Source organism: Poecilia reticulata, chromosome 12 (assembly GCF_904066995.2).
Source record: "Poecilia reticulata chromosome 12, P_reticulata-male-v2, whole genome shotgun sequence".
Taxonomy (NCBI): domain Eukaryota; kingdom Metazoa; phylum Chordata; class Actinopteri; order Cyprinodontiformes; family Poeciliidae; genus Poecilia; species Poecilia reticulata.
Genome location: NC_088841.1, coordinates 4,975,333 through 5,002,584, shown reverse-complemented (window position 1 = coordinate 5,002,584; position 27,252 = coordinate 4,975,333). Strand labels below are relative to the sequence as shown.

The 27,252-nt window shown below is 39.3% G+C and overlaps 1 protein-coding gene across 1 annotated transcript in view; it reads right to left on the bottom strand.

The window, feature by feature from the left end:
- cwc27 (CWC27 spliceosome associated cyclophilin) overlaps window positions 1–27,055 on the bottom strand; it is a 34,558-nt gene extending 7,503 nt beyond the window's left edge. Inside the window, exons 1-11 of the mRNA XM_008423381.3 lie at window positions 26,815–27,055; window positions 26,570–26,666; window positions 25,461–25,573; window positions 25,184–25,327; window positions 25,002–25,100; window positions 24,814–24,917; window positions 23,959–24,028; window positions 23,283–23,359; window positions 23,164–23,200; window positions 22,834–22,988; window positions 8,472–8,575 (exon numbers count right to left, since the gene is read on the bottom strand). Of these exons, the coding sequence (XP_008421603.2) occupies window positions 8,472–8,575; window positions 22,834–22,988; window positions 23,164–23,200; window positions 23,283–23,359; window positions 23,959–24,028; window positions 24,814–24,917; window positions 25,002–25,100; window positions 25,184–25,327; window positions 25,461–25,573; window positions 26,570–26,666; window positions 26,815–26,856 (1,042 nt within the window). The 5' untranslated portion in view covers window positions 26,857–27,055. The remainder of the gene's footprint in view (window positions 1–8,471; window positions 8,576–22,833; window positions 22,989–23,163; window positions 23,201–23,282; window positions 23,360–23,958; window positions 24,029–24,813; window positions 24,918–25,001; window positions 25,101–25,183; window positions 25,328–25,460; window positions 25,574–26,569; window positions 26,667–26,814) is intronic.
- Between the last annotated feature and the right edge of the window lie 197 nt (window positions 27,056–27,252).

Below are 27,252 nucleotides of genomic sequence, written 5' to 3'. Positions count from 1 at the left end.
CTGTCAACTTTAAATATTTTTTAACTCAAAAACATGACGGGCCGCTGAATGAATGACTGCCCGAACGCCCCAACCACCGAGCTTAGCAAGTTTTCACAGGAAACCCTGTGATGTAAAAGCACTTTGAACTGCTTTGCTGCTGAAATGTGCTATACAATTAAACTTGACTTAAACTTGACAAGACCGCATCAACGACTCAAAAAGGAGGTCAAAATAGAACCAAGAACAACATATGAACGACGTCTGCTGGTCTCACATTAGGTAGAGTCTAATGTGCTTGTGGAGCTATGACTGCTTACAAGTTTTTGCAAGCAGTCATTGCTTACAAAAACTTGTACGGCCAGAAAACTACTGACCACAAAGGAAACCACGAGGACTCGTCCTTCATTTGCCAAAAGACATTGTGAAGATTCAAAAGGCTTACTCGTCACCTGACAGCCAAGTCAAAGCCATTACATCACTAAAAGTCTTTTATTTTGCTAATTTTATTCTGTATTTTTGTGAAAGATGAGCATGGAGACAATTTAACCACACAAATTACCCTTGCATCCCTGCAAATAGATGCTCTCATGCCCCCCACCATAATTCAGTGAAGCTGTTTCGAAACCACCAGCGCTGCTTGTGAACGCTCCACAATCCTGATGGGCTAATCTCTCATCAGCACCAACAGCTGGGAAACGGGAGCTAAACACAGCTTTCGGAGCAAGATTTATGATCGCCACCTGGTGATTTTGAAAGACCAACAGGACTCGAGAACACAGTCAGAAATAAAGTTTATGGATTTGGCGGAACATCCTCGGCTATAAGCGGCACGTTGACCTACTTAAATTCTGGGAGGGTTTGATTTGAAAATAAACTGCAGGGATATGAGAGTTATACGTTCTGATGCTAATCGGACGTTTAGATTTATTTTCAGGGGCGGTTTTACTTTTTTGTGCTTTAAATTCTAACGATCTGAAACAAAATGTTTTGATTGGCTGCTCTTTCCAGCGAGCCCGCCCCTAGCTGCTAACCAAAGCGATTCTCTGATCTAGAAGAGAGGCGACCGTATGCCGAGTCCTTGGTGCAGATTCCAAAGTCTGAAGTAAGAGCAGCTTTTTTCACACTAAGATGCATGTTGCTACGTGCAACCCCACAGATAACATGGTGAAGTTAAAAGGAAAATTTAGTCCAACTTATGAGTGGAAACAGTATTCAGGACCAACAATCCGCATGCTGGCCCTGGCAGCTCATGCAGTCAGCAGCCTACCGTAAATCTGCGCTCCGACACAGCCTGTGAAGTCAGAGTGGCAGACGGTGAGCACTGTCTGCTGGCTGGAGGAGCTCTTTCTTTCCACAACAAAATGTGATGTCACACCGATGGCGAGTACAAGGAGAGTTTTACCTGACTGGACGCGATGTGCAGACAGTGGCTGGATGCTCTGACGTGTTTGGGTGAAGCCAAATAAACGATGTAACAAAGTAAACACCAGACTGCTGGGTTTTATGAAGGTATGAGTTTCAATGTCACGTGTTTCTGTTTTGTGTGTTGTGATTTTTGTAGTGATTTATTCAGAGGATTTGACTGGGGAGAGATGGCACACGAAAAGCATATGTCAAAAGCAACGAAGATTGACCAAAGGGCTGTAAAATTCAATGAAATAAAGCAAGATAATCATAATGAAAACAAGAAAATATAGATAAAGGGAAAGTTAAAACAAAGTACAAATATACTCCATACCTGTCATTATAAAAGACACTCAAACTCTGTTTGAATCAAATGCCAAAGAACAAAAATGGGCCTTGAAGTAAAGACACAACAGACTTGACAGTCTCTGCGGTTTGCATAAAAAAAGGTAAACCGTTCCAATGTGTATGAACTGCAAAAGCCCGATCACCTCTGAATGAATTTTAACCAGTTTTGGCTGACCAAAGTACTCTTTGGTCTGCCTGTGGACAGAGATATGATTGGGGCCAAGCCAAAAAAAACATCTTAAAATCCATCCTCTGCCAAACAGGAAGTCAATGAAGAGAAGCCAGAACTGGAGATACATGTTCTCCTATTTTAGTACTTGTTAAAAGAAAGACATGCTGCTCCGTTTTGGATGGCTTGTGGGCGATGTCAGATGATTTATTTAGTCCAACATGCAAGGAATTACAATAATCAAACGGAGAAGTAATGACAGCATGAATCACATTTTCAAGGTCTTTGGTTGGGAGGTATGACTTCACCTTGGCAATTTGTCTTAGTTGGAAAAAAGCAGACTTCACAAAAGCATTTGTCTGTTTGTCAACAAGTCAAAGAGCCAAGACTGCTGAAAGTTATACATTTCCCAAATACAGAAAATCATGTCAGAGAGAATTGCATTTCAGACATGGGTCCTCATGTTACAAGAGCTGTTTGCAGCTATAAACAATGTGTATTAGTATTGATGTGTTACATCTTCTTGAGTCTAAGGACGACGGCTTAAAATGAAAGCAAGTCTTTCGTTTAGCTTGGTTCAAAGTTGGTGCTGAGAAATCTCTGGTTTCCGAAGCAGAACTTGAACCTGAGGATGTGGTACAAAGTTTGCATTATTGCTAGTTCACTGGAACTGGTATAATGGAAAATTCATGCGTCACATTTTAAGTCAGTTATTCACCACAGCATCAGGACACACAGGTTGTTGTGGCAAAGCAACAACACTGAGGTCTGAATGTAAAAGTGTCAACTGCCAGCACCGCTAAAACCTCTAGTTGAATTCAGTCATGCAACCCTTTCGACAGCACAACAAGTCATACCCCACCCTTGACACATCTTCTAAGGCCATCATAAACCAACAAAGACCCTCTATTACAGTACAGAACATCACAGAACCCCTCTGCCCCCCGCCCCCAAAAAACAACCAATCTCTCCTTTGAAGAGAATGCTGGAAACGTCTGCAACCATTTAAACTATCAATATTTGAGAGCTTTCTAAAGACTATTTGATTAATTATTTCAGTTTTAAAAGTATAATTTCTCCATGTCAGTAGTTGTTAAGATTAGAAAGTGACACTGTGTCATTTTAGGGTTCTTGCAAACCGATTTTGGACTTTCTGGCGACCATTTTCATTTTATTCTTGGATCAGCTGGACCACAGTGTTCCACTGGTTGGCATGCAGTTCTCCCTCTGCCTCTATAAATGGAAACAATGTGCTCATTTGTCAACTGTCCATTCAAAAGGAAAGAAGAGGAGAAAAATGTTGATCGACTTACAACGCAATGTAGTTTTTCTTTTAGTCTATAGTTATATCTGCTGAGGTGCAGATTTCCAGTTGTGTGTTGCAGAGTGACCACAAGTAGCTCACAATGGGATCTGACTTCATTTAGATAAGCTAATAAAATGAATGGCATGATCTGGGAACATACACTTACTACATGCTATGATATCTTTTTGCTACCGCATCTATTCACGGATATTTTTGTGGAACATAATTATCAAATCATTTGAAGAAAATCTGCCTATTTGCAGATACAGCATATCTACAATATTAGAAAGAAAAGGCATCTTGGGAAACTGAAATAACTAGGCACAAAGCTCCTTGACATGCTATTGGCTGGCACATTTGTAAAGCAGCCATTCCAGGAGCGGCATTCATTTTTCTTGGTGTTGATTGGATGTACCGTACCCAACAGTGGAGACAAGGAAGACTGTTAACATTAGATTCTGCGGTAATGCTAAGACAGTTTCCACTACGAATACTAATGTATGTTGTAGCATATTTGGTGCTTAAACTATTAAAATAAGAAATTGTAAGCATCTTTAGAAGGGGTCTCAAATATTTGCGTATTGCAGATATCTGCAGGTGGTTGTGGTCGCTAACCTCCGTGAATTCAGGCTGTCCAACTCCACAGTAATGTGTTTTGTTATCTTTTTTTCTTTAAAGGTTTTATTGGCTGTAGTGGCCTTTATTTGATAATGAATTGACAGGAAAGTGGGTAATGAGAGTTGGGGAAGACATGCGGCAAAAGTCACCAGGCCGGAAATCGAACCTGTGACGGCCGAGTCGAGGACTTAGGCCTCCTTATGTGGGCTGTGCTCAACCCCTGCGCCACCACAGCACCGTGTTTTGTTATCTTTGTTAGAGATGAACTGTGAAATGGTCTGGCAGCCCGAATGTGACAGTCGCTTGGTGGCGGACATTTTTCGATAACTGAATGTACCGCACCCTAATTCTAATGGATCAGACCAACTACAACACTCTTCAGTGTGGAAGTTTTTATTACATGAAGTTACCTGTATAAAAATGACCTTCTAACATCAAGAAGGCACTATCTGGAGAGAAAAACAAATGATAAAGATCAATTTTGTGCAGAAACATCACATGTGATGAAGGAAAAAAGAAAGCCTTGAACTTTGGTTTGTCTACTGCAGTGCTCTCCTCAGTGCTGCTTTAGGGGAAACCTTCTTCAAATTGATTTACGAGGCCAACAAGTGATCTCCTTCCATCCCACCCTCGGTCACCTCTGCTACTCGGCCTTCTCGCTGCAGCCCGGGACACGCTGGATGCTGACTGATGGCGCCCTCGGGTTCCACACGAGAAACACACATCACCGTCTCCAGTTGTTGTCAGCAGCTACTATCTTTAAGTTTGATGGCCTTTCTAGCTGCATTCCTGCCCCTCTCCTGTCACCTGGGCTCCGAGGGGCAACAAATCAAGCTGCTAATATTGTAGCAACCGAAGGCTGTTGTGAATGACAAAACGCTGCTTCTGAGAGATGAAAACGTTCCTTATCTCTTAAACAATCGAACAATTTTGAAGGGAATTCACAGAGGGACGAGGTCAAGCTGTCAGGCAATGATATTCTTTATCATAGGTTAAAGAGTGTCCAATTAGAAGCTTTACAATATGCTCATAACGTTCAAGCAAAGACAGGATGTAAAGATACATCATATTAGAAAACTACTTATAAACTGTACCAATCACTAAAGAATTCACAGGTAGAATAACACACTGCATATGAAAGCAGGATTGGAAAAAGAAGACAAACCTACGTTAACAGATAAAGGTGAGGGAATCTGTACACAACAGTGGACTACAACAAGCGTCCACTGGACCAAAGTTATTATAGTTAACTAAAACTAGAGAAATAACAAAAACTGAAATTGGGAAAACATCTTCATTAACTGAAATAAATGAAAACTGTAATTAATGGGGAAAAATTACAGCAAACAAGAACTATAATGTGCATTGAAGAAACTAACTAGAACATACTGAAATTGTAGATATAACATATTTTGCTTCCTTGTTTATGAATCTATTTATTAGCCTTTCAAACACACACTGACAAGCAGTTCCCGGTAGCTATCGGCAAATTACGGCACTCCGTATCTTTCCTGGAGGGAATTACGCACTAGTTCATAAAATGGACACCATAGTCAGTTGGTTGATCAAAAATAATTTTTTGAAAATAGTATCCTCTGTTGCCCAATGGATGTATATATAATCACAATACTGTATGTACACTATACAAAAATTAACCAAAGTATAAAAAAAACTAAAACTACTACGATAGCTAATAAAAAATAAACTAATTCTAAACAATATTTAACTAATAATAAAAACTAAGGGAAAAAAAGCCGTTTTTCAAAATTATTTTTACAAAATAAAAATCTGAAAAATGTGGTATGCATTTGTATTTAGGCTCCGTTGAAAAACTCTTTGTAGAACCACTTTGTAATGCATTCTAGTGCTAACATTTTTATATTATTATATGGATTTCTGGGTTTGGACTGGAGGCCACACACAACACGCTAATTTTGCTCTTCGGAAATAACAATTATGAAAATTTGAATGTGAACGTGCATCAGGGCTCGCGCTGACCACAGGCGAGGTCTTCACCGAGATGACGGCTGAACTCGGAGAGAGATTTAGGGCTTGAGTGATGGTGGTGTCAATATGAACCCCGCGATTCAGCCTTGCCGTTTCCCCCAGTGGGACGAGATGAAACAAATCCTCGCCACAGTGCTCGTCTGTGGCTGAGCAGAGCACAGAGATTTACGGCGCTTGGGCAGACATCCGTCTCCCCTGCAGTGGTCATTGGCCCGTGACATCTACGGATTCCATCTAATGGAATTAACCGTTTCTTCCAACGCGGAGATGTAATGACAGCCTCTTAAAAGTCAACTCCCGCCTCAGGCTCAGCTGGTATGGAGGCCCAAAGCGTAGGTTGGATACCTCCTGTGGTAAAGAATGAGCTGAAAATGTATCTCCCTGGATGTAAGTAAAGGTTGGCCACCGTAACTATTAGGGATGCACCGATCCACTTTTTTCACTTTCGATACCGATATCTGAGGTTTACCAATACCGATCCGATACAGGAAAATGGAGCTGAATTGAATTTTTTTAAACACAGACGTTAATTAATTACCAGCACAGCACACTTGAATACACCAATAGCGTCACAAGCTTGGTCAAACATGTAAAAACAATACAACTTTAATTTGTTGAGTCTGTGCAATTAGGAGTAGAACAGTCAGTGTGAAATAAATTACCGTATTTTCCACACTATAAGGCGTACCTAAAAACCTTCAATTTCCTCAAAAGCCGACAGTGCTCCTTATAATCCGGTGCGCCTTATATATGGACCAATATTGAGCCACAACAGGTCTAGCAACTACGGTAAACAGCCGCCGACTTCATTTTCGCCCGTAGAAGAAGCGCGCAGTGCATGCTGGGATAGTTGTCAAAAAACTGGTTTGTTAATAAAGTTTGACTGACCTATCTACCTACCGACCTGATAATCAGGTCGTCTGCAGGTCATTTTAGCACCAAGTTCTCGTCACGAACATGCTGTGCGCGAATGGAGAAGGGTGACCATCGTCTGGCCACGCCCCGGCCCAGTCGCGGATGGCTTTCCTCGCCGACCGGAGTCGGACTGTGTTTTTAACATTCTTTATGTCAACAAAGTGGCTTTAGACATTCATCCGGGGTGCTTCGACTAGGGTTACCAAGGAACCAGCCCCTATACATTTAAAGTCGGGGAGGCGGGGGAAGAGAGACAGAGCCTGCGGCGGCAGCGTGTCGGTTGGTCTGTGTTACCCAGAAAGCAGTTGGGCACAAGATCGCAACACCAACACCGTGAGTGAAACATCGACTCGGGCAGACTACTATATAAAGAACTCGGGGACCATTGGTTCAATACGGAACAGGTGGAAACAGTAACTGTAGCGTCTATTCTATGCGCCTTATAATCCGGTGTGCCTTATAGTGCGGAAAATACGGTATAAAGAAATTGACCAATTACATTGGTCAAACATGCAAAAATAAACTGCAGCAAACAAACAAATGGTTCAGAAAGTGCAACTAGGAATTCTAAATATTATAGAAAATAAATAATACAGCATAGAATTAGACTGAATAGATCTGCCCTTATAGATTTGGCACATTATCACGATACTTGATCAATAATTTAATTCAATATAAGGAAAGATACAGATATTAATATTGGATCAGTGCATCCAAGAAAATCATCAAATTACACTGAGACCAACTTTGCTTTATCTCACCAAATATATTTCATAAACTCACACAAGTTAGGATTGGTCTCAGTTTCTGTACTAGAAAAAACAAAACAAAACATGAGTGTTTGCGGAGAGAAAAACAATGTTTGAGCAACTAAACCCCTCATCATTGTCTCCTATAAATTTTGGTTAATGGTAATCCTACAGTGAGGCTGGTCCCAGAAGAACCCCCTGCAAGCTTTCTGCTGTTGCACAACAGCACACACACACACACCCCTCCCCACACACACACACGCACACACACACACACACACACACACACACACACACACACACACACACACACACACACACACACACACACACACACACACACACACACACACACACACACACACACACACACAGAACCTGAGGCTAACCTCTGTGCCTAAGTGGGTTTTGTAATGTTAAAAACCAACAAGAGACAGAAAAAAAAAGACAACACAAACCGCCCCCCCCCACAAAAATTGACAAGAGCATGACAGACTGCGGTGTGGCGAGGACCCTGAGGAGATTTGGGGTCAGGTTTTCTTCTGTTTTTTTTTTTTACAGAATCGCATTGGCCGAAACTGCAAGCTAACAAAACACGCTATGGTTTTGATGTGCAACTATGGCGGCCACTCAACAATTTCTAACCATGCAATTTTCAGCAACTTTAACACAAAAATGCAGACCCCTGGGGAGAGGATAAACTTCTGCAGCTAATTGACTAAATCAGAGGGTTGTCTGACTCGGTGTACATTAGCAGAGAATGCAGCGTGGACCACCCTCTTAGAGCGAGTGTTCACACTAAAAGCTGGAGTCATGACAGAGTACTTTTTAAGCCATTAAAAAAAGGCACCTAAGTTATAAGATGCATGTACAGTTACAGTTTGTCCTGGAACGGCAATAAATTCAGCGTTTAATGGCTTGCGCTAGTAAACGTTTACATGTACATACAGACAAATAAAAGCTATGCACATACCCTCCTTGACTTCTTCTGCAGGAGGGTTTGAACGCTCTTCTCTCCTTTGCTTTATGGCCTGCAGTTCCTTCTTCAGCTGCCGGACCTCCTTCTTTAGTTCATCACTGTGAGCAAAGGAACAAACTTTGAGAAAACAGACACAACTTGCAGACTGCAAGTCCTTGCAACCAGTTCTAAACCTGCAATAAAGAGGAAGGGTAAGACTGCAGGCGACACAAAATAACAATTAAAACCAGCGTTTAATTTCGTTTTATTAAATTGTAAATATGGAGATACTATGTTAGGTGATGTGAGTCGTCTCAAACATTTATGAGATATTTTGACAATTTGGATATGTTTTTACTGTCACAGCAAGGTTTCCCCCAGAAAACTTGGGTCCTAATTTGTATAGAATAGAACAAAAAATATTTCAGTTCAGATTTATCTTAGAGAAAAATTGAGCTGTTAATGATATACTTAAATTCTATAAAATGTTTGGAGTAATGTGAATTAATGTAATGTGAAACGTGAGAAAAGACCATTAAAAGCATTAAGTGAAAAAAAAAACTAATTTGAGATGATTGAACGTAGGGTAAAGATCGTCAGCTCAAAAGTCAAAACCACTACATCTAAAGTTAAGGTCACCTTGTCTGAGGATGACTGAATCTAAAGTTAAAATCCCCAGGTTTAAACACTTGGTAGTTGAGTAAAAGCTTAAACTCACTGGGTTAGAAGTCAAGATCACTGAGTTTCATGTCAAGAAAACCATGTCTAGTTAAGATAACCCAGTCTAATGTTTGGATTGCTGGGTCTAAACCCAAGATGACCGACTCTAAGGCCAAGATCACTGGGGATAAATTCAAGACGGTTGAGTCTAAAGTCAAAACAACTGGGTCTAAAATCAACATTATTGGATCAAGATCTCTGGGCCTTATGCCAAGATTACTGGATGTAAAGTCACAAACATTAAGTCTAAAGTCAAGATCGGATCTAAGGTCAAGACCACTGAGTCTCATGTCAACATACTCGGTTATTGGATCTAATTTCAAGGACACTGGGTCCAAAGTCAAAATAGTTTGGCTTAAAGCCTTGATTACTAGGTCTGTCAAGATCATTAAGTCTAAACCCACGCCCATTGTTAAAAGTTAAGACAGAGACAGAAGTCAAGACTGGTAAGTGCAGAATCGAAAACATCGAGTCTCAGATTAAGGCCATTGAGTCGAAAGTCAAAATTAAGTCCAAGCAAACTGGTAGAACCAGACCATGCAGATATTAAAAAAAAACACAAAACAAAAAGCTTGTGTTTTACATCATGATGTAAATTTACGAGCAGCTCATTTCTTAAGACATTGGCCAAAGTTTCTGGCTTCTATTTAGCACATAGTTTTATATTTTTGTCCCAATTAAAAAAAAAAATCCACAACCCTTCAAGAAACACTGGCAAAAATTGAATATGCAAGTAAATCTGTACAACAAACTTTGATTGTGTGCAGTAAACCACAAAAATGTTCTGCAGTACAAGAATTGGACAGTGCTGTTAGTGCCAGAGGTAGTAAACAAACTTTATACTTCCTTTGCTCAAATTGGCACTACATTAAGATTTACAGTGACTGGTCATGGCCTCCCTTTCCTGTAAAACCTTTAACAGGATAGCAGAGGCAGGCAAAGGCACATCCTTGATCCAAGATATTGTCTCTCTTGGCTAAAGACTCAACTCAACAGGACCGTCAATGCCAGGTATTGTTCCTCTTCATAAGTTAGGGAATAATACTACTGTATGTAGAAATGTTATGTCAGAAAATAATAATATTTTTGTACTGCCCGACAACTATTGGTGTAATCCCGTTGACTTGCCGAGAAGCACAGGTAAGCTGCAGAGTCTTGGCCCTTGGCCCAGCAACATGTGAGGCATCTCCGGAACAATCAATGGAAGCTTTTGTTACCTACGTCTGCCTCTCTGGACTGACATTCGCTTCTATTATTTTCTTTGCTTTTATTTTTGGCTTTGGTTTGTCTGTCTGTAGCTCATGTTACACTAGTTGTATTCTGACTCCGTCAGAGGAAAAGCAATGAGGCATCCTACCAAGGGGTGTCAACTACTGGGGCCTGGGAAATATTAACCGATGTGTGTGACTTGATGTCATGTCTCTTCCTTTTTTGGTTTCCTGGGCTTCTCTGAGAAATTTACAAGGAATCAGTCAGATATAAGGTTGTTATTAATATTTTTTATGAGACATTGTGTCCATGATAGTAATGCCACACAGATTTTTGGGACCCCCTATCCCTTCAAAACTACCTTATTTCTGTATCATAAAGATTTAACAAGGTGTTTGAAACCTTGCTCAGACATTTTGGTCCATATTGACATGACAGAATCACATCGTTTCTGGAGATTTGTCGGCTTCACATCAATGATACAAATTATCCATTCCACCATACGTTCATGCTGCTAACTCTAATGTCTAGCTGTAGAATTTGGACTTAGCAACTTGTTGAGATTCAACAAACCATGCAACTTTTTTCCCCAATATGTTGTCCAACTTTGCTGAGCAACAGCAAAGCAACAGCAAGAAAACATCTAAAAGATCTAACTTTGGACATGTTTGCTAAGCGGTGGATGCAACACTATATTTACTTTGTAGATAGGTGCTAACCGGCTAACTACTTGATGGTTTTGCCATAAGTAACAAAATAAACACATGGTCGCGGGTTCTTTTAGATACCAAACAACCTACTCAACCACGCTGCCACATACCCCAGGGCCAGTGGTGGAGAAAGTACTCAAAAAATTTACTTAAGTAAAAGTACAAATACACAGACAAAAATGTACTTAAGTAAAAGTCAAAGTACCACATTAACATTTTACTTAAGTAAAAGTAAAAAAGTCCTGGCTTTTCAAAATACTTAAGTATTAAAAGTAAAAGTACTCGCTGAATGCATTGCCTAATCACTAATATCATTAAGTGTATCGATCGTATTTAATTTTAATACATCAGTAATGTGCCATTTTAATGAACAATGCCACAGATAAAGCATGTTTTTATTGAGTTTACTCTGTAAAGAGCTTAGATATGTGATTCTATGCATCATAATTTCAGGGATGGAAACATCTTGTCTCCTGTCCTAACATAACATGAACTTCACTTTTTTTGCCACACATTTATTTTGAAAGAAATCCAACTGGCAGAGGAGGACATGGAACCAAGGAGCCACGTAGCAGAGTTGTAGTCTAGACCACCGAACCCTAGACCAAATCAAAACCAGCACCCTGCGCTACATGACAATAAAATTAAGTGCACCTATCAAAATTGCTTCTCAAATTGATCTGAAAGATTCACTTTCCCATAAAAACACCTAGATATTAAATACTTAGAACTGAAATAAATTTAACCAGTGACAATTCAAACTCTTCTTCATTCTGTTTTGTTTTCATCTCTGTGCCACAATACACAGAGGTCTCCTGCCATCCCTAAAGAAATAACACCCTGGGCGGTTGCCCATATTGCCAATGTCAGAAATTGTACCATTAAACATAGCAATTAACAACGCTCAACTATGAACACTGTCCAAGGCCCAATAAGCAAGAAGTAACCAAGCAGGAGGAGCACCGTGACTGTTCTCATCCTCCCTCCTGCTGCAACGTCTGCCACCATGACAGGTGACGAAAACAAAGAGCAATGAGCATGCTCTGTGTTCTTACGTTCTTGTTTTATTTATTCGCCAATTAAATATAAAGATATTTTAATGAAATAAAATAGCTACTGCAGTGTACGCAGAGCATTACAAGAACAAAGAACGGCTCTCAGTGAGGTTTCAGCACTATAGGACTTGGTCAAGATCCGTCCAGAAGAATCGGATCGTCCATGAATGTCATATCACTATATCGCACTTTGGTCACAGCGTTGTCCCATATATGCTACACCTCAGTCAACATCTCCACACAGTAATTCAGCGCATGAGTGACAACTTTTTTTCATCGCAGATGGAACATGTGTCTCTGTACAGCTAGCTTTGCTAGCATCACGTCCACAGATCTTACCTTTCTTTAAGCTTTCCTTCCAAGTGACGCTAAAAGTTGGACGAAGTCCCACCATCTGTGAAAGCGAAGCGCTGCTGATTTTACATGTCGCCATGATTTATGCAGCGCTATTATATTACTGACGCTCAGAGGAAACCACTGCGCATGTCAGGAGCTCCGCGTGCGAGTAAAGGTGGAGCCAATGGGTGACAACAGACACTAAGTCACGTTATTGCTTGGATTTTACGGCGCCACCTTAAATCCCTGAACTTCACATTTCAACGGGAAAAAAAAGAGCAACGCGACTTGGATGTAACGAGTAACGAGACAGTTTGTAGAAATGTAGTGAAGTAGAAAGTACAGATACTTACTGTAAAATGTAGTGGAGTAAAAGTGGAAAGTATCCATTATTAAATCTACTTAAGTAAAGTACAGATACATGAAAACTGTACTTAAGTACAGTAACGAAGTACTTGTACTTCGTTACTTCCCACCACTGCCCAGGGCAGGTGAAACAGAGTATGAGGGGCACAGGATAAATTATTCTATAAGATCCACTGAATCACTGCCTTGGAAACAGCATGAGCTTTGTAGGACTTCAAACGTCAGCCTTTGATAGCAATGTACATCAATGAGCCATGGTCCCCACTGCCTTGTCAATGGTTTACTATTGTTCTTTCTTTGGAGGACTGTTGACAGATACTGAACATTACAGACCAGAAACACATCAAAAGAGCTGCATGTTTGGAGGTCTGACCATATGGATAGACCATCTGGTGTATCAGGCAATGCCCAGTAGGCCAAAACATACTTCTGGGCTAGCTTGGGGCTGTCATAATTTAACTTAAAAAGTGTATAATTTCAAAATTATTCAGCCTATGAATAATTTCATAGAGTGAAATATTCATAGACAGTTTATGTTCCAAGCATAAAATGTCTGCTTGGAAGACATTTTATGTCTCCCAACAGAAGCACATGTATTCACTGTGTGTGGTCTTGACCTAAAATTCAGAAGTAGTGGTTGGACATCCTGAAAATATGAGCGACATATTTGGAGATGCCTTGGTCTTTGATCTTGTCTCTTTACTCTTGGGATAAAGGGACAGCAGAATGAATCCTGGACGGTTCTGGCAGGCTGAATGATATTCTCACCTACGCTACCGGTAAGAATATCTTCTTGTCATGGATCAGAGATGAATCTCCTTCTAAAACATCTTGGCACAAACTTGTCATGGAGATTGTTCCTTAACCTGATCTCTTCATTCTACAAAGGGAGAATGTTCATGTATCTGGACTCCTTATCTCTACTTCACAAACTCTACTGCTGCATTCATACCAAACAGCATTGTGATAGATTAACCATGAATGTATGAATATGTACATATTTCTGTTGCACCTTGTCTTAACTGTGTTGATCTATGTTATGCTGAACCTGATTTGTGTCTTTTCTGTCCTAAGCTGTTCAAAAAGAAAATAAAAAATTTTTATTTTTTAAAAAGTAGCTCATAAGTCATTTTTATTGACCTTGGCAGTCCATTGTTTGATTTTCTTCAAGGAAATTGAGATAATCTAATAAAATCTCTCAGTCTTCCTTAGTGTCAACGTTTGACATTTGAGTTTTACCAGAGTTGGAGATGAAGTCCTCTTCAGAAAATAACAAAAATATCAATGGATTATAGAAAATGTTTTAAGGAATTAAAAACCAAGACTTGAAAATAAATAATATCGACATCCGGACCAACATATTGGCTGTTGATGTTGACTGTGTCGTCACTGTACAATGTCTTTTTTTTATTTAACTGATTTGGTAAAAAGGCTTAAGTACTCAACCAAGAGTTGGGTTAATGACCCCATCATATTTTTATTTTGCAGTCAAACATTAACTTGAGATTGGTGTGATGATCAGAAATTAGATCCAACTTGCCCGAAACATGACAGCAGTTATAAAAAGTGAAGGAAAAGTTGGTTACAACTCAGTTTCAGTTCAGAACTCAATTAAGAAAATGTTTCTGTTGGAACTTATATCATCATTTATGTAAAGAAATGGAGTACCAATAGAGAGCTTGTATCAGTTTCAGCAATTACCAAGAAGACTTTCTATCTGTTTACCGATCTTTCTGTTGTCTTCTCATTCCTCACTCATGTTTTGTCATTTACTTCCAGATAAATAGACCTAAACTAGCGAAGCCATTCTGATTTCTTTTTGTCACTCCCTACTAGCGCTGGCAGCCAGATTGTAGTTGGGTGCTGCCAGCTACTGTCACTCCTTCAGAAAATGTAAAAAATGTGAAAACCAGAAAGCTGTGGATGATTAACTTTTCATAAAGAAAGCATATAAGGTGACTGGCAGAAGACCAAGAAATCCCTCATGATCCCAAACCGTGCAGCGTCTGCTCGCAGTCTACAGCTGACACAGGAATTTGACAACCTTAAAAATAGTACAGTGATGATTGTACGGTTCATAAGCAAAATTCAGTAGCTTTTCCAAAATGCAAAAAACAGACACAGTTGTCTCTTGAGGATTTCTTTGTGTTCCCTTCTAGCCTTCAACTGTCATTAAGAAATGTAAATACTGGCAAAAATCAAGGAGCTCCATCTTGAGACATGGCAGCTACGGTGCTCAAATGAGTCAAATATATGTGTAAAAGTAAGATTTTACCTTCCAAGTCTTGTTTATAGTAAGTACACAGCAGTGTGTGGACTGGGAAAGAGATGCTGATGATTTCTGCATCTAATTCTTTGTCTCTAAATTTGTCCTTTAAAAGGAACCTTCATGTGATTGTTGCACATTGCTGCCTGGAACTATTGAGAAAGTGTCAAACATTTGAGGGTCTGGAAATGTGTAAACTTGGCTGCTCCAAAACATACACAACCCAGCTGCCAAGAACCGGATTATCTCAAATAGTTGTCTGCACAAAAGTGGCGCAGAATGCTTTCTTGATCTCTGCGACCTTTCCCTAAGAACTCACTGGGTTATGACCAATGCCAAGAGACAGGTGCAGCCAATTAATACGCAGTGACATGTTGTCTGTGCTATGGCCCCTTGGTCAGGATAATTAGGGCTTGATGTCCCCTTTAAATCACCTTTTCCTAATAAAAGTTTGCTCTCTGAAAATGCTGTGGATGTTAGAAAGATGTTCCAAAACGCAAAACACAACTTGAGTTGCGCCCTAGTGGTCAGATGATTAAAAATTAAAATTACTGGCTTATAAGGATTTGAGACACCTCGAGTGCTGGAATGCTCCATTTAAGGAGGAGCTGAAATAACTATAAAAATTACTAAAGTACTTCAGGAACACCACTAATTGCCAAACATATAAACATATCAAGAAATAATTTAAACTTGGGTGGATGGGCTGTCTGTTGTTGCTTCAGTAGATATTAAATAGTTCAACGGATTTTGTTAGACTTTTTCTAGGAGGGTTGCAGGCTAGCAGGAAAGATGCACCAAATTGATTCCCATGAAGAAGAAGATATACTGCATGACAAAGTCTCAGGGTGTTTTCACAACTGACAGTCCGGTAGACCCGGTTTGGTTGGGGACCGGTTGCATTGTGTCAAGCGAACTAAACCCTTTGGAAAACTTGTTCCCTTCTTGGCTGTGATGCATGGATTACTGCATCACTAAATTACTGAAGAAAATGACACAAAAACCTCTGAAGAAGACACTGAGCACCACTTTTTTCTCCACAAAATGTAAACGAAAAGAGATGCGTTAGATTTCAGCGTTTGCAGGATTTCTCTTTTGTCTCTGGCAAAAGGCCACGAGCCAATTCTCCCACTAGCGCAAGAAACGCGTTTGTTTTGGTTCCATTTACCCAGAATGTCCTGCACTACAGTCCACTTCCTACTTTTTTAGGGGTCTCTGGCCCTCTTGACCGAGACCTATGTTTGTAGGTGGATCAGAGTTTGCGTTTTTTGGTTTGCATCAGACAGAGTTTGATTAAAGTGGACTAAGCAGGGCTGGTGTGAATGCACCTCTAATCGCACGGCTCAGTAAAGTCTTTAAGTCTTTTTAACTTTTGATCCCAAAAGTAAAAAAAATGAGACAGTTGAGCAACTTGTGTTTCATCAGAGCTGTTGTTCTTGGTGACGAGGTTGGTGAAGGAATGCAGTCACGTCTTTATACAAGCCATGGTATCTTTGTTCATCATTACAACAGAAAGTTGGAATAGACCTCAAATGTTTCAAGCCATAGAGGCCTGAGGTATTAGCTGCTATCAGCAGTAATTATCAATACTCGCCCAAATTTTCATCCATTAAGTGTTCATTGGTGTTTTTTCATTCATAATATATCTTCTAACTAGAGGTGTGCCGATCGATCGGTCACCGATCATAATCGGGCCGATTTTTGTGAAAAAGTGCATGATCGGTGATCGGCGATCATTGGATCTTGTTGCCGATACCGATCACCTGCATCTCATTTCGCAGCCTGCCTGTGCAGCTGGTCTCCTCTTTCTTTCACACTGCGCAAACGCGCAGCAACAAATCTTAAGTGATGTGGAACTATAACGCACTGAGTGAATGGGAAAGTTTGCGTGTTGCGGTGGGGTGAAGCACGTCAAAAATGCATCAACACAACGAAGCTAATACGACATAAAAACAATGGCATACTTGATGGAGTTTGGCTAAATCGAGGCTCACTGCAGTAATAAAGACATACGGAGGATCAGATAGCAGGTAAAGCAGTGCACAGCTACAAACACTCACCTGGATTATTAGCATGACGGTCAGAAAGCTAAACAAATAACCCGCAAAATTATTTAAGTCTTCGAGTTGTGATGTATGACACTGGTTCTGCTCTCGCTGTTGAACCGCTGCTACGCTACAGGTAGTAATATTTCACAGACAGAGCGCCGCTTCTGCTCCACCTGGTAGTGACTCTCACACCGAACCTCTGTTTAAAGCTGCAGCATCTAACTTAAAAAAATACATTTTACATACGTATTAAAACTTTCGTTGTCCTAACATGAGAGAGATAATCTCTAAAAAAATAATCAATCTCCTCCCTGTTCTGCATAATTACTCCGCTCAGTCAGAAACAGCCACTCAGAACTAGCAGTAATCAGCTAGCCGCCATGCTATCAGGAAGTTTTCATTCAGTAACTCAGGATTGTTTATTGTAATGGAGCCTGCATTTGCCTTTGAATGTTAAGTTTTATACTTGATTTTTTTGGCAATGTTGAGAGGTTTTATTTTGGCTCTTTGCATTATTTAGCCTCTTCAGAGCCTTCATATGTTATCAGTCTGTTAAAGATAGTATTATTGATAGTAGTACAATTTGCACAATGGCTGTTTTGCTTAGTTTTCTTCTTAGAAAAAGTTATTAAAAACAAGTTTTTGTCTAAATTAAGGTGAATTCATGGTTCCTTTTTCCACATAATGTAACCGGTAGTGTTTATGATAAAAAAAAAATAATTATGTGATCGGTATCGGTGATCGGTCCTCATGGGTGATCGGTATCGGCAGGAAAAAACCTGATCGGCACATCTCTACTTCTAACCTGATAGAATTCACTCTTTAGACACGTCCCCAAACCTGGACCTTAAAGAAAATGTGTTGCCTCAATGGGAAAGAAGCCGATTCTCACCCAAGGAGGAAGGACTCCCATAAACAATCTTCTTTATTCCGGAACGTGCCGTAACAGGACTTTGTTTTGACAATGCTCAAAGCTGGATGTCACCTTCTATTTTATGGCTATGGCATCCCCCACCTGCATCATTAAAAACCTACAAAAGTACAGCTAGATAATACGAATAACAGGCTCTACAGCCTGTTATTCACAGGCTCTGCAGCCACATCGCCGTCCTCAGGCTGCAGAAACTGAAAAGCGATTACCAGGAGCGGCAGACGGAGCCGGGCCCTGCTGGCAGAAGCAGCTCACACTGTGTCCCACAGCCATATGGAAGCGTTTTGCTTCCCCCAGTCATGCCCCGTCGGCTTTAACAAAAGTGCCGACTATCGCATACATGGCTTTTGGGACTCCGTTTCCGTGGTGTCTTTCATGAAGAACCGCGTTCTCGATTAAAGCGGACGTCTTCAAACACAATACGAAGATTTGATCAATGGAGGGACAAAAGGCGTGTCAAACCCTGAGCCTAAGACCCCAACTGGATTCTACCACATTCCTTATTTAATTGTGTGCATGTATTTTTTTCAGCCCAGGTGAAGTTAACCATAACTTGGCAACCTCCTCTCCGAGTTTTTTGTTTCAACAATCATGGCATAATGCAGTAGAATATCATCTGGTGGCTGGAAAGCAAAGCAAAATTCATTTGACCTGATGTGAAAACCATTTGGTATTGAGAGGGACTCCTGATGTCATGGTGTTCCCCAACTTTGATGAGAAAAATTTACTATGGTTTATAAATTTTACTTTGGTACGCAGTGGACGCTAAAGACTCACTCTCTGGCTCTCTAAGCTAGAGAGAAGCTGGAACTTCTCTCTAGCTTAGAGAGAATTGTGTTTTATTCAATTCTCCCTAATGTAGAGAGAATTTAACAGCAAGAGGATTGCATCAGAGTGATGCAGCTGATTGAAGAGCATTTATATGAGGGATGAGGATGAAAATGATCCATGGTTTTCAAGAATTTTTAGAAAAAAAATCTCTGAAAAAGTGTGACACATAATTGTATCCAGTCATTTTTTAAAGGGGCAGTATTACGTATTTTCTATAATTTTATAGGACAATAAAATAACTATGTTACATTCAGTTGTTATAAAAATTCTGTATATATCAAATGTCACTTATAAGAAATTTGACCTCATAATTTGACACTTTGAAATTGGGTCTCTGTCTCTTTAAGAAGCTCCTGCTCTTTCTGAAACTCCACCTTCAGGAAGTCATCACAACATGTCTCGTCTATTAACACTTTAACAATGTTTTTACTAGCTTTGTTGAAGTATCTCATATAATGAGCTCAGTAGATGTGCTATTCCACCAGGTAAACACCTGCTAATTCCTGCAGGCTAGTCTGAAGGAGTTGAGTTGGGGAGTCACAGTGCTCTATGAGGCGGAAACTTGCAAACTGCAGCTCTGAGCAGGGTGCTTTGCACAGCTGAATGGCTGCCATGGGAGATTAAAGGATTTCTCAAACATGCAACACTCCAGTTATGTTTTAATAAAATGATATACAGCTCAAAAAAGTTGGTTTGACATAATACTGCCCCTTTAAACCATGGATAATTTTCGTCTCCATCTACAGTTCTGCAAAGCTTTGTGTCGGTCCATGTCCGTCACCTCAAAACCAAGTAGAATACATTCAAGTTTGCAGTTGCAACTTGACAAAATGTGCAAAGGTTAAAGGGGAATAATTCTGTATGACTCAGTGCCATCTTGCTTTCCCTTCTACCCTGAAGACCGGACGGCGGTCGTTGTTCATCCTCGCGCAGAGAGTAGCAGAGCGCTCACGGCGGTGGGAGAGCGGAGCTCACCCTTCAACAATGCCCCCTTTGTCCTGGACTAACACCGTACCTACCAGTCAGCTCTTTGATTTCCTGCCAAGACAAACCACTGTGTTGGGTTACAGTTCTTGTGGCAAAACAATCTGCACTTGTGTTTAATATACTACAGTCTGCCTGCATCGGGCTGGCTGTCAGTCAGGATGGACACACACACACACACACACACACACATAACCGAGTGAGGACTGGCTCCTTATCCCATTAGCGCTAATGAGAGAAGGGGACGTTCATCACGCCTGTTGAGGGCTACCTGCTCAGAGGATACGGAGGAGGAATAACTGGAGCAACTCGCAGCATCAAAGAGAGATGAAAGACAAATTGCCATCCGTTCTCCTCGGGTCATTTTTGGACTAATGTTGACCCGCACACCATCACCTTCCTTTCACACTAGCGCACACACACACACACACACACACACACACACACACACACTGCTGGCTCAGACACATTCGCTGTTTGTTTCAACAGAGTAAGTAATTTGTGTTGCGTGCCAACATTTCTATTTTTCCAAAAGCAGGCCGACTGATGTTGGTCCAGTGAGCTACAACTGAGGCGTGCGTTTTTGTTTTTTTTTTTATTGTGGGCGGGTGAGGGGGGGCGGGGTTGATGTGGATGGAAATGGGGCTCAGGAAAGTGGACTTTGCAAGAGAGTCAGGAAGATCTGTTGAGATCTCTCAGAGTTTTTCAGAGTTCTGGACCTTTTTTTATTGAAGTTTGGCCTCCGTCCAGCAGGGGGCGCCACTGGTCATCCTAATGCTGATACAGAGTTAAAGACAGCAGAGCCCATATCATAACGGGAAAGAGAAACAATCCAAACAGAGTCCGGTTTGGGATGCAACATGCACTTTTTGTTAGAAATCTAAACATTCGACAAGCTCCTTAAGTTATCACCTTTAATAACGCTCATTCATAACAAAAATGTATTCATGTGCTACGAAAATGGAGGGGATAATTAAGAAAAAATAGTTTCATGATGGAAAAAAAAGCATGATCCGATAAGCACGGTTGAGTTTGAGGGCTAACGGTAGATAATGCACTTCATGGAGTCAAGTTTTAACTTTGCTCCAAGAACAGCCACACACTGTACTTCTGTTCGAACAACTCTGTTCATGGGGAATTGAGTGTTTCACATGCTTTATTCTTTCCGTCTTTTATTTTTTATTCAGCAACATAATTGCTTGCTGTTTTGTTATATTTTACAAACATGTCTAAGTTTAATAATGTGAGAAAACCACAATTTTCCGTTTATTTGTTTAGTATTTAATAAGGAGTTCACCCGAAATAATGTTAAATGTTAATTATTTTATAATTCATAAAAAGGTTCCCCCCAGAAAACTTGCTAATCCCAGTGCTCGGAGTGTTTAAAGTTGACATGAAATTTTAAAATATCACTTGATAGTTATATGTTACTGGACGATTAATACATAAAGACCAACTATAAAGTCTTAAAAAAAGCCAATGATTAAAAAAAAAATTAAATAAATCTACGCCTGGTGGCAGCACAAGTGAAGCCTGGTGGCCCGCCAGGCTTATAATACACTGTGGGAAAACCCTGAGCATACTGTGAAAAATGTTGCCCTTTATGCTAGAGAACACGCTCAAATACACACCCATTAATATTTGGATAAATGCCTTTTTGTAATTAGAACTTTGAGAAAATACCATGACATTTTTGTTGCCGTCAACAAGCCACTGGCATAATTCTGGTTGAATATTTGAGGCTTTTTCTTTCAAAATGAATAAAATTCCTGTAAATTTATTCTTATATTACATGTCATAGTAACTGTTTGGAAGTTATTAGAGTAAGTGAACCTCAACTTTAAAACCAGGTCTAACTTGATATGTTTTAAAATTGATGTCTAATTTACATCTCCGCCGACATGTCACTCTCTGTGACAGCAGACTTTACAGGATTTCTGAGAGAGACGGAGCGATTTTACCTTTTCTATTAAGCATAACTGAGACATTTAACTTAGGTTGACAAACTTACCACCAGCTATCAAACATTTCTAACATGTGGCTCTCTTAAGAAGTTAAAAATATGTTGGCCAACATTTCTCTGAGCCAAAACTAACAGGTAAGAAAACCTGTGAAGGAGAACTGAGTTTCATTTTCTACTTCCTGACAACAAGCCAACCATGTTACATTAAATGACAGAGATATTTTTGCACAACAGCTATTTTTAAACTATAAAAGACACATCCCTTTGTTCATTGTTTGCATGTCAAAAAAAAGAAAGAAAAAAGAAAGCTTTAACAAAATCCACCACAAACCATTGGAGAAACCGACAGACGCAACAAAACTCCTGTTCTGCAGTCATTTCCTGCCACAATAAGACAAATTTAATACGACTTCAGGATTGTTTTAGGAGAGCCTCGCCCAGAAGCTGCCAAAGTCTTCCATAAAGTCCTTCATGTGGTTGTGAAATTTCAAGGTAGTGAAGAGGGAGTTTACAGACCTTTTTAGATCAAATTTGTCAAACAATCTCGGGGTTGAGTTTATGATCGTCTCAGGATGAGACATTTTTAGATTTCTTATTGTAGTACAACTCTTTGTTTTCTTTCCTCCCTTTTTTCTATTTTAATTATATAGACGAGCAATATGTTTGAAAACTGAGATGACAATTATGAGAATAGTCTGATCTGAATAAAATAACTCAAGCTATTGGTGGTCTCACCTGGACTGACGATCTGTGTTCATTGCTAATAAAACTAAGGTTTTAGTGGCAAAGATTTAGCTCGAGGCAGCGTTTTCAGAAGCACTACAACAGCACCACCTGCAGGTCATCACCTTACATTACAAGTGAATTAACCGTTTTAATGTTTAGGAACTAAATCCAAGAGCAGATGGGATTATAAATGAGGAAAAGCTGTGTTTAAAATTGTGAAAATGAAAATGACCTGCGGCTGGTCTTCTTCTCTGTCTCCGTCTCGGCGGGTTCAGCCGCTGTCTCTGCACCTTTCTCTTTCTTAAGCTTTTTACTGATGAGCTCTCTCATCCTCTCCTTTTCTTCTGAGTCGGAATCCTCATCGCCGTCATCTGCCTCGCTACCTGACTGGAATATAAGAATAATATATATATATATATATATATTATATATATATATATATATATATATATATATATATATATATATATATATATATATATATATATATTAACATAAGTGAACACAATCAGAGATGCACGACTCGTCTTTCTTTATCCGTTTAGCGCTCTGTCCGACTTACATTAGCCGCATTCCCAGGTCTGGCTTTCTTCTTTCCTCTTTTAAAAAAATAGGATAAACACAGGTATGTTTTTAAAATGAGAAATAACAGGTTCAGTAATGATTGTTTCATGGACGTACTTAACGGCTGGAACAGAGCTGAGTCTGGGATCGTCTTTCAGAAGATCATGGCTGCTTTTGCTTTTTCCCTTTAACGTCTGGTGGAAAAATAATAAAGATGAAGATAAAGGCTAGCGATTAAACAACATTTGAGAAAAGTGGAAAAACTCATTTGGTCTTCACAAAATTCTCTTGAGCTACAAAAACAACACCTATTGAGTGATTTAAACACCAAGCTGCAGTTTATCCATCAATTGTCCCAACTACATGTCTTCTCAAAGTATTCCCACCCATTAAAGGGGCAGTATTATGCATTTTCCAGGCACAAAGTATAATTTTATAGCACAATTAAGTAACTATGTTAACTTCAGTTGTTATACAATTGCTGAATATATATCAAATATGACTTAAGAATAATTTGACATCGTGATTTAACATCTTAGAATTGGGCCTCTGTCTCTTTAATAACTCCTACTGAATGGTTGCCACGGGAGATTAAAGGATTTCTCAAACATGCATGAAATAATCAAGGCAACACTCCAGGTATATTTTTGATGAGGAAATAACATTATAGCATGACAAAAAAGCTAAAAAAAAAGTCAATTTTACATAATACTGCCACTTAAACACATAAAAATCTACAACGTGGCATCTAGTTGAAGATGGAGCTGAAATGGGGGTAGGAATAAATCTGTACCTGGCTAACTTGAGTCACCATTTCCTCATCCTCCTCAGCTTCTTCTCCAAATGATAAAAGGTTGAAATTTCTACAAAAAAATAAAAAAATGTTTTAATGGTTTTCACCAAATCGTCGACAACAAACGTAACATGACGGAGATAAATATTACTTAAGGTGTCCGATTGTAGAGATGCACCGATTCGATATTGATATCTGCATCGGTCATGATATTGAAAAAAAATGTAGATCGAATGCCACGTAGAATGTGTCTTCTCTATAAAGGGAGGATCTATTCAGTCTACTTCTATGGCCGTTATACTCCTAAATGTACTGACTGAATAAATTAAAGTTGTTTTTACATGTTTGGCCAAGATTGTGAAGCTAATGGTGTATTTAAATGAGCTGTACTGGTTCAGAGTTATTAAATAAATTTGTAATTTAGTACATTTATGTCTGTGTTAAAAAAAAAGCAAGATATTGGAATCGGAAGTGAAAAAAGTGGATCGGTGCATCCCTATCTGATTATCCAAATAACACTATATAACAATGGCAGTATGTGGAAAGAAAGACAAATAAGACACAATGATAAAATTAATATGATCAGACAGCTATAACTCAAGTATTCCCATCAAGATCGAACAGTTTATTAATGCTTCATTTCACATGGATCAAAATAACGTCCAGAATTATTGATTTTTCAGATCGGTTTTTATACAACACAGAATATTACACCATGTTTAGGCAATGTTTGATATTTCTTTTAAAATGAGTATCTGTATGATTATTATTCATTTAAAAAAAATTCTGTTTCATAAAAGCCTCTAGTGCAATGGGCCTTCATCGGCAGCAAAAAGACAAAATCTGAACACTCACTTTGTGGCTTTGGACTGGGATTTCTTCACTTCCTCTTTATCCTTTTCCTTTCTTGATTTCTTGGTTTCCCGAGGTATGATGTCATCAAAAGGAGAGTGTAACACCTGGAAGATATTAGCAACAAACCCTTAAAACCCTACGAAAATAACCCCAAAACAAAACAAGACACACTGGTTTCAGTGAAATACCTCGGCCGTTCTTATCTTGTGCGGTTTCAGCGGCCGCTCGTTTGCGTCGCATTCGACTTCTGTTAACCGGAGCAGGTTGTAAATCGTGTCTCCGGTGACCTGCAGATGGATGGAAAACAGGGGCCATGCCGTTATCTCCGTCTGGAGTCCAGGTGGAGGAAATGCAAGGCTTCAAATGTTACCTTGCCAAATATCGTGTGCTTGTTGTTGAGCTCATCCGCGCGCCCCAGCGTGAAGAAAAACTGACTGCCATTATCGTGCTGCCCGGCGTTTGCCATGGCGACCAAGCCCCGCCGTATGAAGCGCAGCCGGGAGTGGAACTCATCCTGAACGTTTCAGGAGGAAAGAAGTATTTTGATGCCAGTTAAGTTTGGGATGAAGATTATTTTCTTTACAGACGTCTTTGGTTTGTAGATTTCTATAAAATGTTAAGGAATTTTTTTAAAAAAGCATCGTGACCTTGAATGGGCGCCCGTAGATGGACTCTCCACCTGTTCCTGTGCCGGTTGGATCCCCCCCCTGGATGATGAAATCCGGAACCACTCTGTGGAAAATGGTCCCATCATAGTAACCTAGATAAGAGAGAACCGCATTACAAAACAATGCAGCAGCACTTTCAGTTTTGAGTTAAACACAGCTGTTTAGAGCTTTAATTTGGCTTAACTTATTTACTTTACTATTGTAAGTATGTGTCTGTTTGTAAATTTATATTTAATGTATGTAGTGAGATCTGAAAATGCTAAGCTGTATAAAAATAGTTATATATTTTTGTATATTTATTATAGTTTTATTTTAATTTTGTTACTTTTTTTTTCGTTTTAGATGCACCAGTAACACTTGTATATGTGTATTTGTATTTATAGTCACACTTATAGGTTTCCTGTATTTTTCTGTGTGCTCTGATAATCAAGAAATGACATTTTGCTCACACTTTTGGCACTATTAAAGGATTATCTCATCTTATTTTACTGTGCTGTATCATTTGAGATACTTATTTAAATAAAATGTACAATTATTATAATTATTATTATTAATATTCCTCCAGACGTTTATAGACGAGCAGCAAAAGCAAATGATGTGTGGGTATGTCTTCATGTAAATCTTTTTATTTTTCTATGTGGAATTTGACTGCCACTAAATTAAATGTATAAAATTATTGGATTTTTCAATTGTTTTAATGGTTGTTTAGACTTCTTTAAAAGGGATGAAAATAAATGTGGAGGGTGCTCAATTTAAGGAAACCTTACCTTGAAAAAAATCTTTTAAAAGTGGATGCAAAGAGAGACAGTTATTTCTAAATAAAGAACAAATGCTACTTCCTTCATAAAACCTGATATTATTTTGCTCTCTGCACATAAATATAAAAAAATAATATTAGAGCACATTGGTGAGGATGGTAAGGTGATGCACCGTAGTTATTCATTTAAAAGGCAGCTAATATTTAGATAGTTTAGTGCATTATTTCTCAGCATAAACGCAACAATTTTCTGTCATATATTCTAGATACAGGATCCTTCAGCTGTAAGTTTGTGACTTTTTTTTTTCATTGACTGCAGGTTCATTCTTACCTTCCATGCACAGTTGCACAAAGTTCCTGCATGCTTTAGGAGCCTCTTTGGACCACAGCTCGATATCAATCTCCCCCGCTGTGGTCTTCAACAGGACCTTAAACGCAACACAGAGGCAGACATATTAACCTGAAACTTTGCATTCCGCATTTCCCCCACATTACATTCCGTTGACAAGGACACAGATATTAGTCAAAACCCCACAAATGTATAAACTTTGCAGGTTTAACAAGAAAAGCGCCCACCTTTCCACTCGTGGGAGGCTCCTGGATGTAAATGTTGCTCATTCTGCAGCTGAGCTAATACGTTTTTTTGTGTGTAATGTAGGGAGTGTTAGTTCACCTTTAAACACTTTGCTCATATAAAAAAATAGTAGCAAGAAAGTGAATTATCCTTAAACTGAGAATTGCTTTTCGTAAATGTGAAAATTATTATGATTTCCTTCCCACAAACATGTTGGCTAGTGTAATGTTTATTCCCGAGTTCAAGGGTAGTTTCAATAGGCATAATTATTATTTTGTTTTAATTTTATGACGTTTAGTTACAATTAAAGTTGAAAATATTTTTCTAATTATTTTTTAGTAAATTTGAATGAATATGGAGCAAGAAACCCCACCATACAAAGAAATATTTAATTTAATATCATACAATAGCACCCCTCAGTGGATGAGCATTGGTTTAAT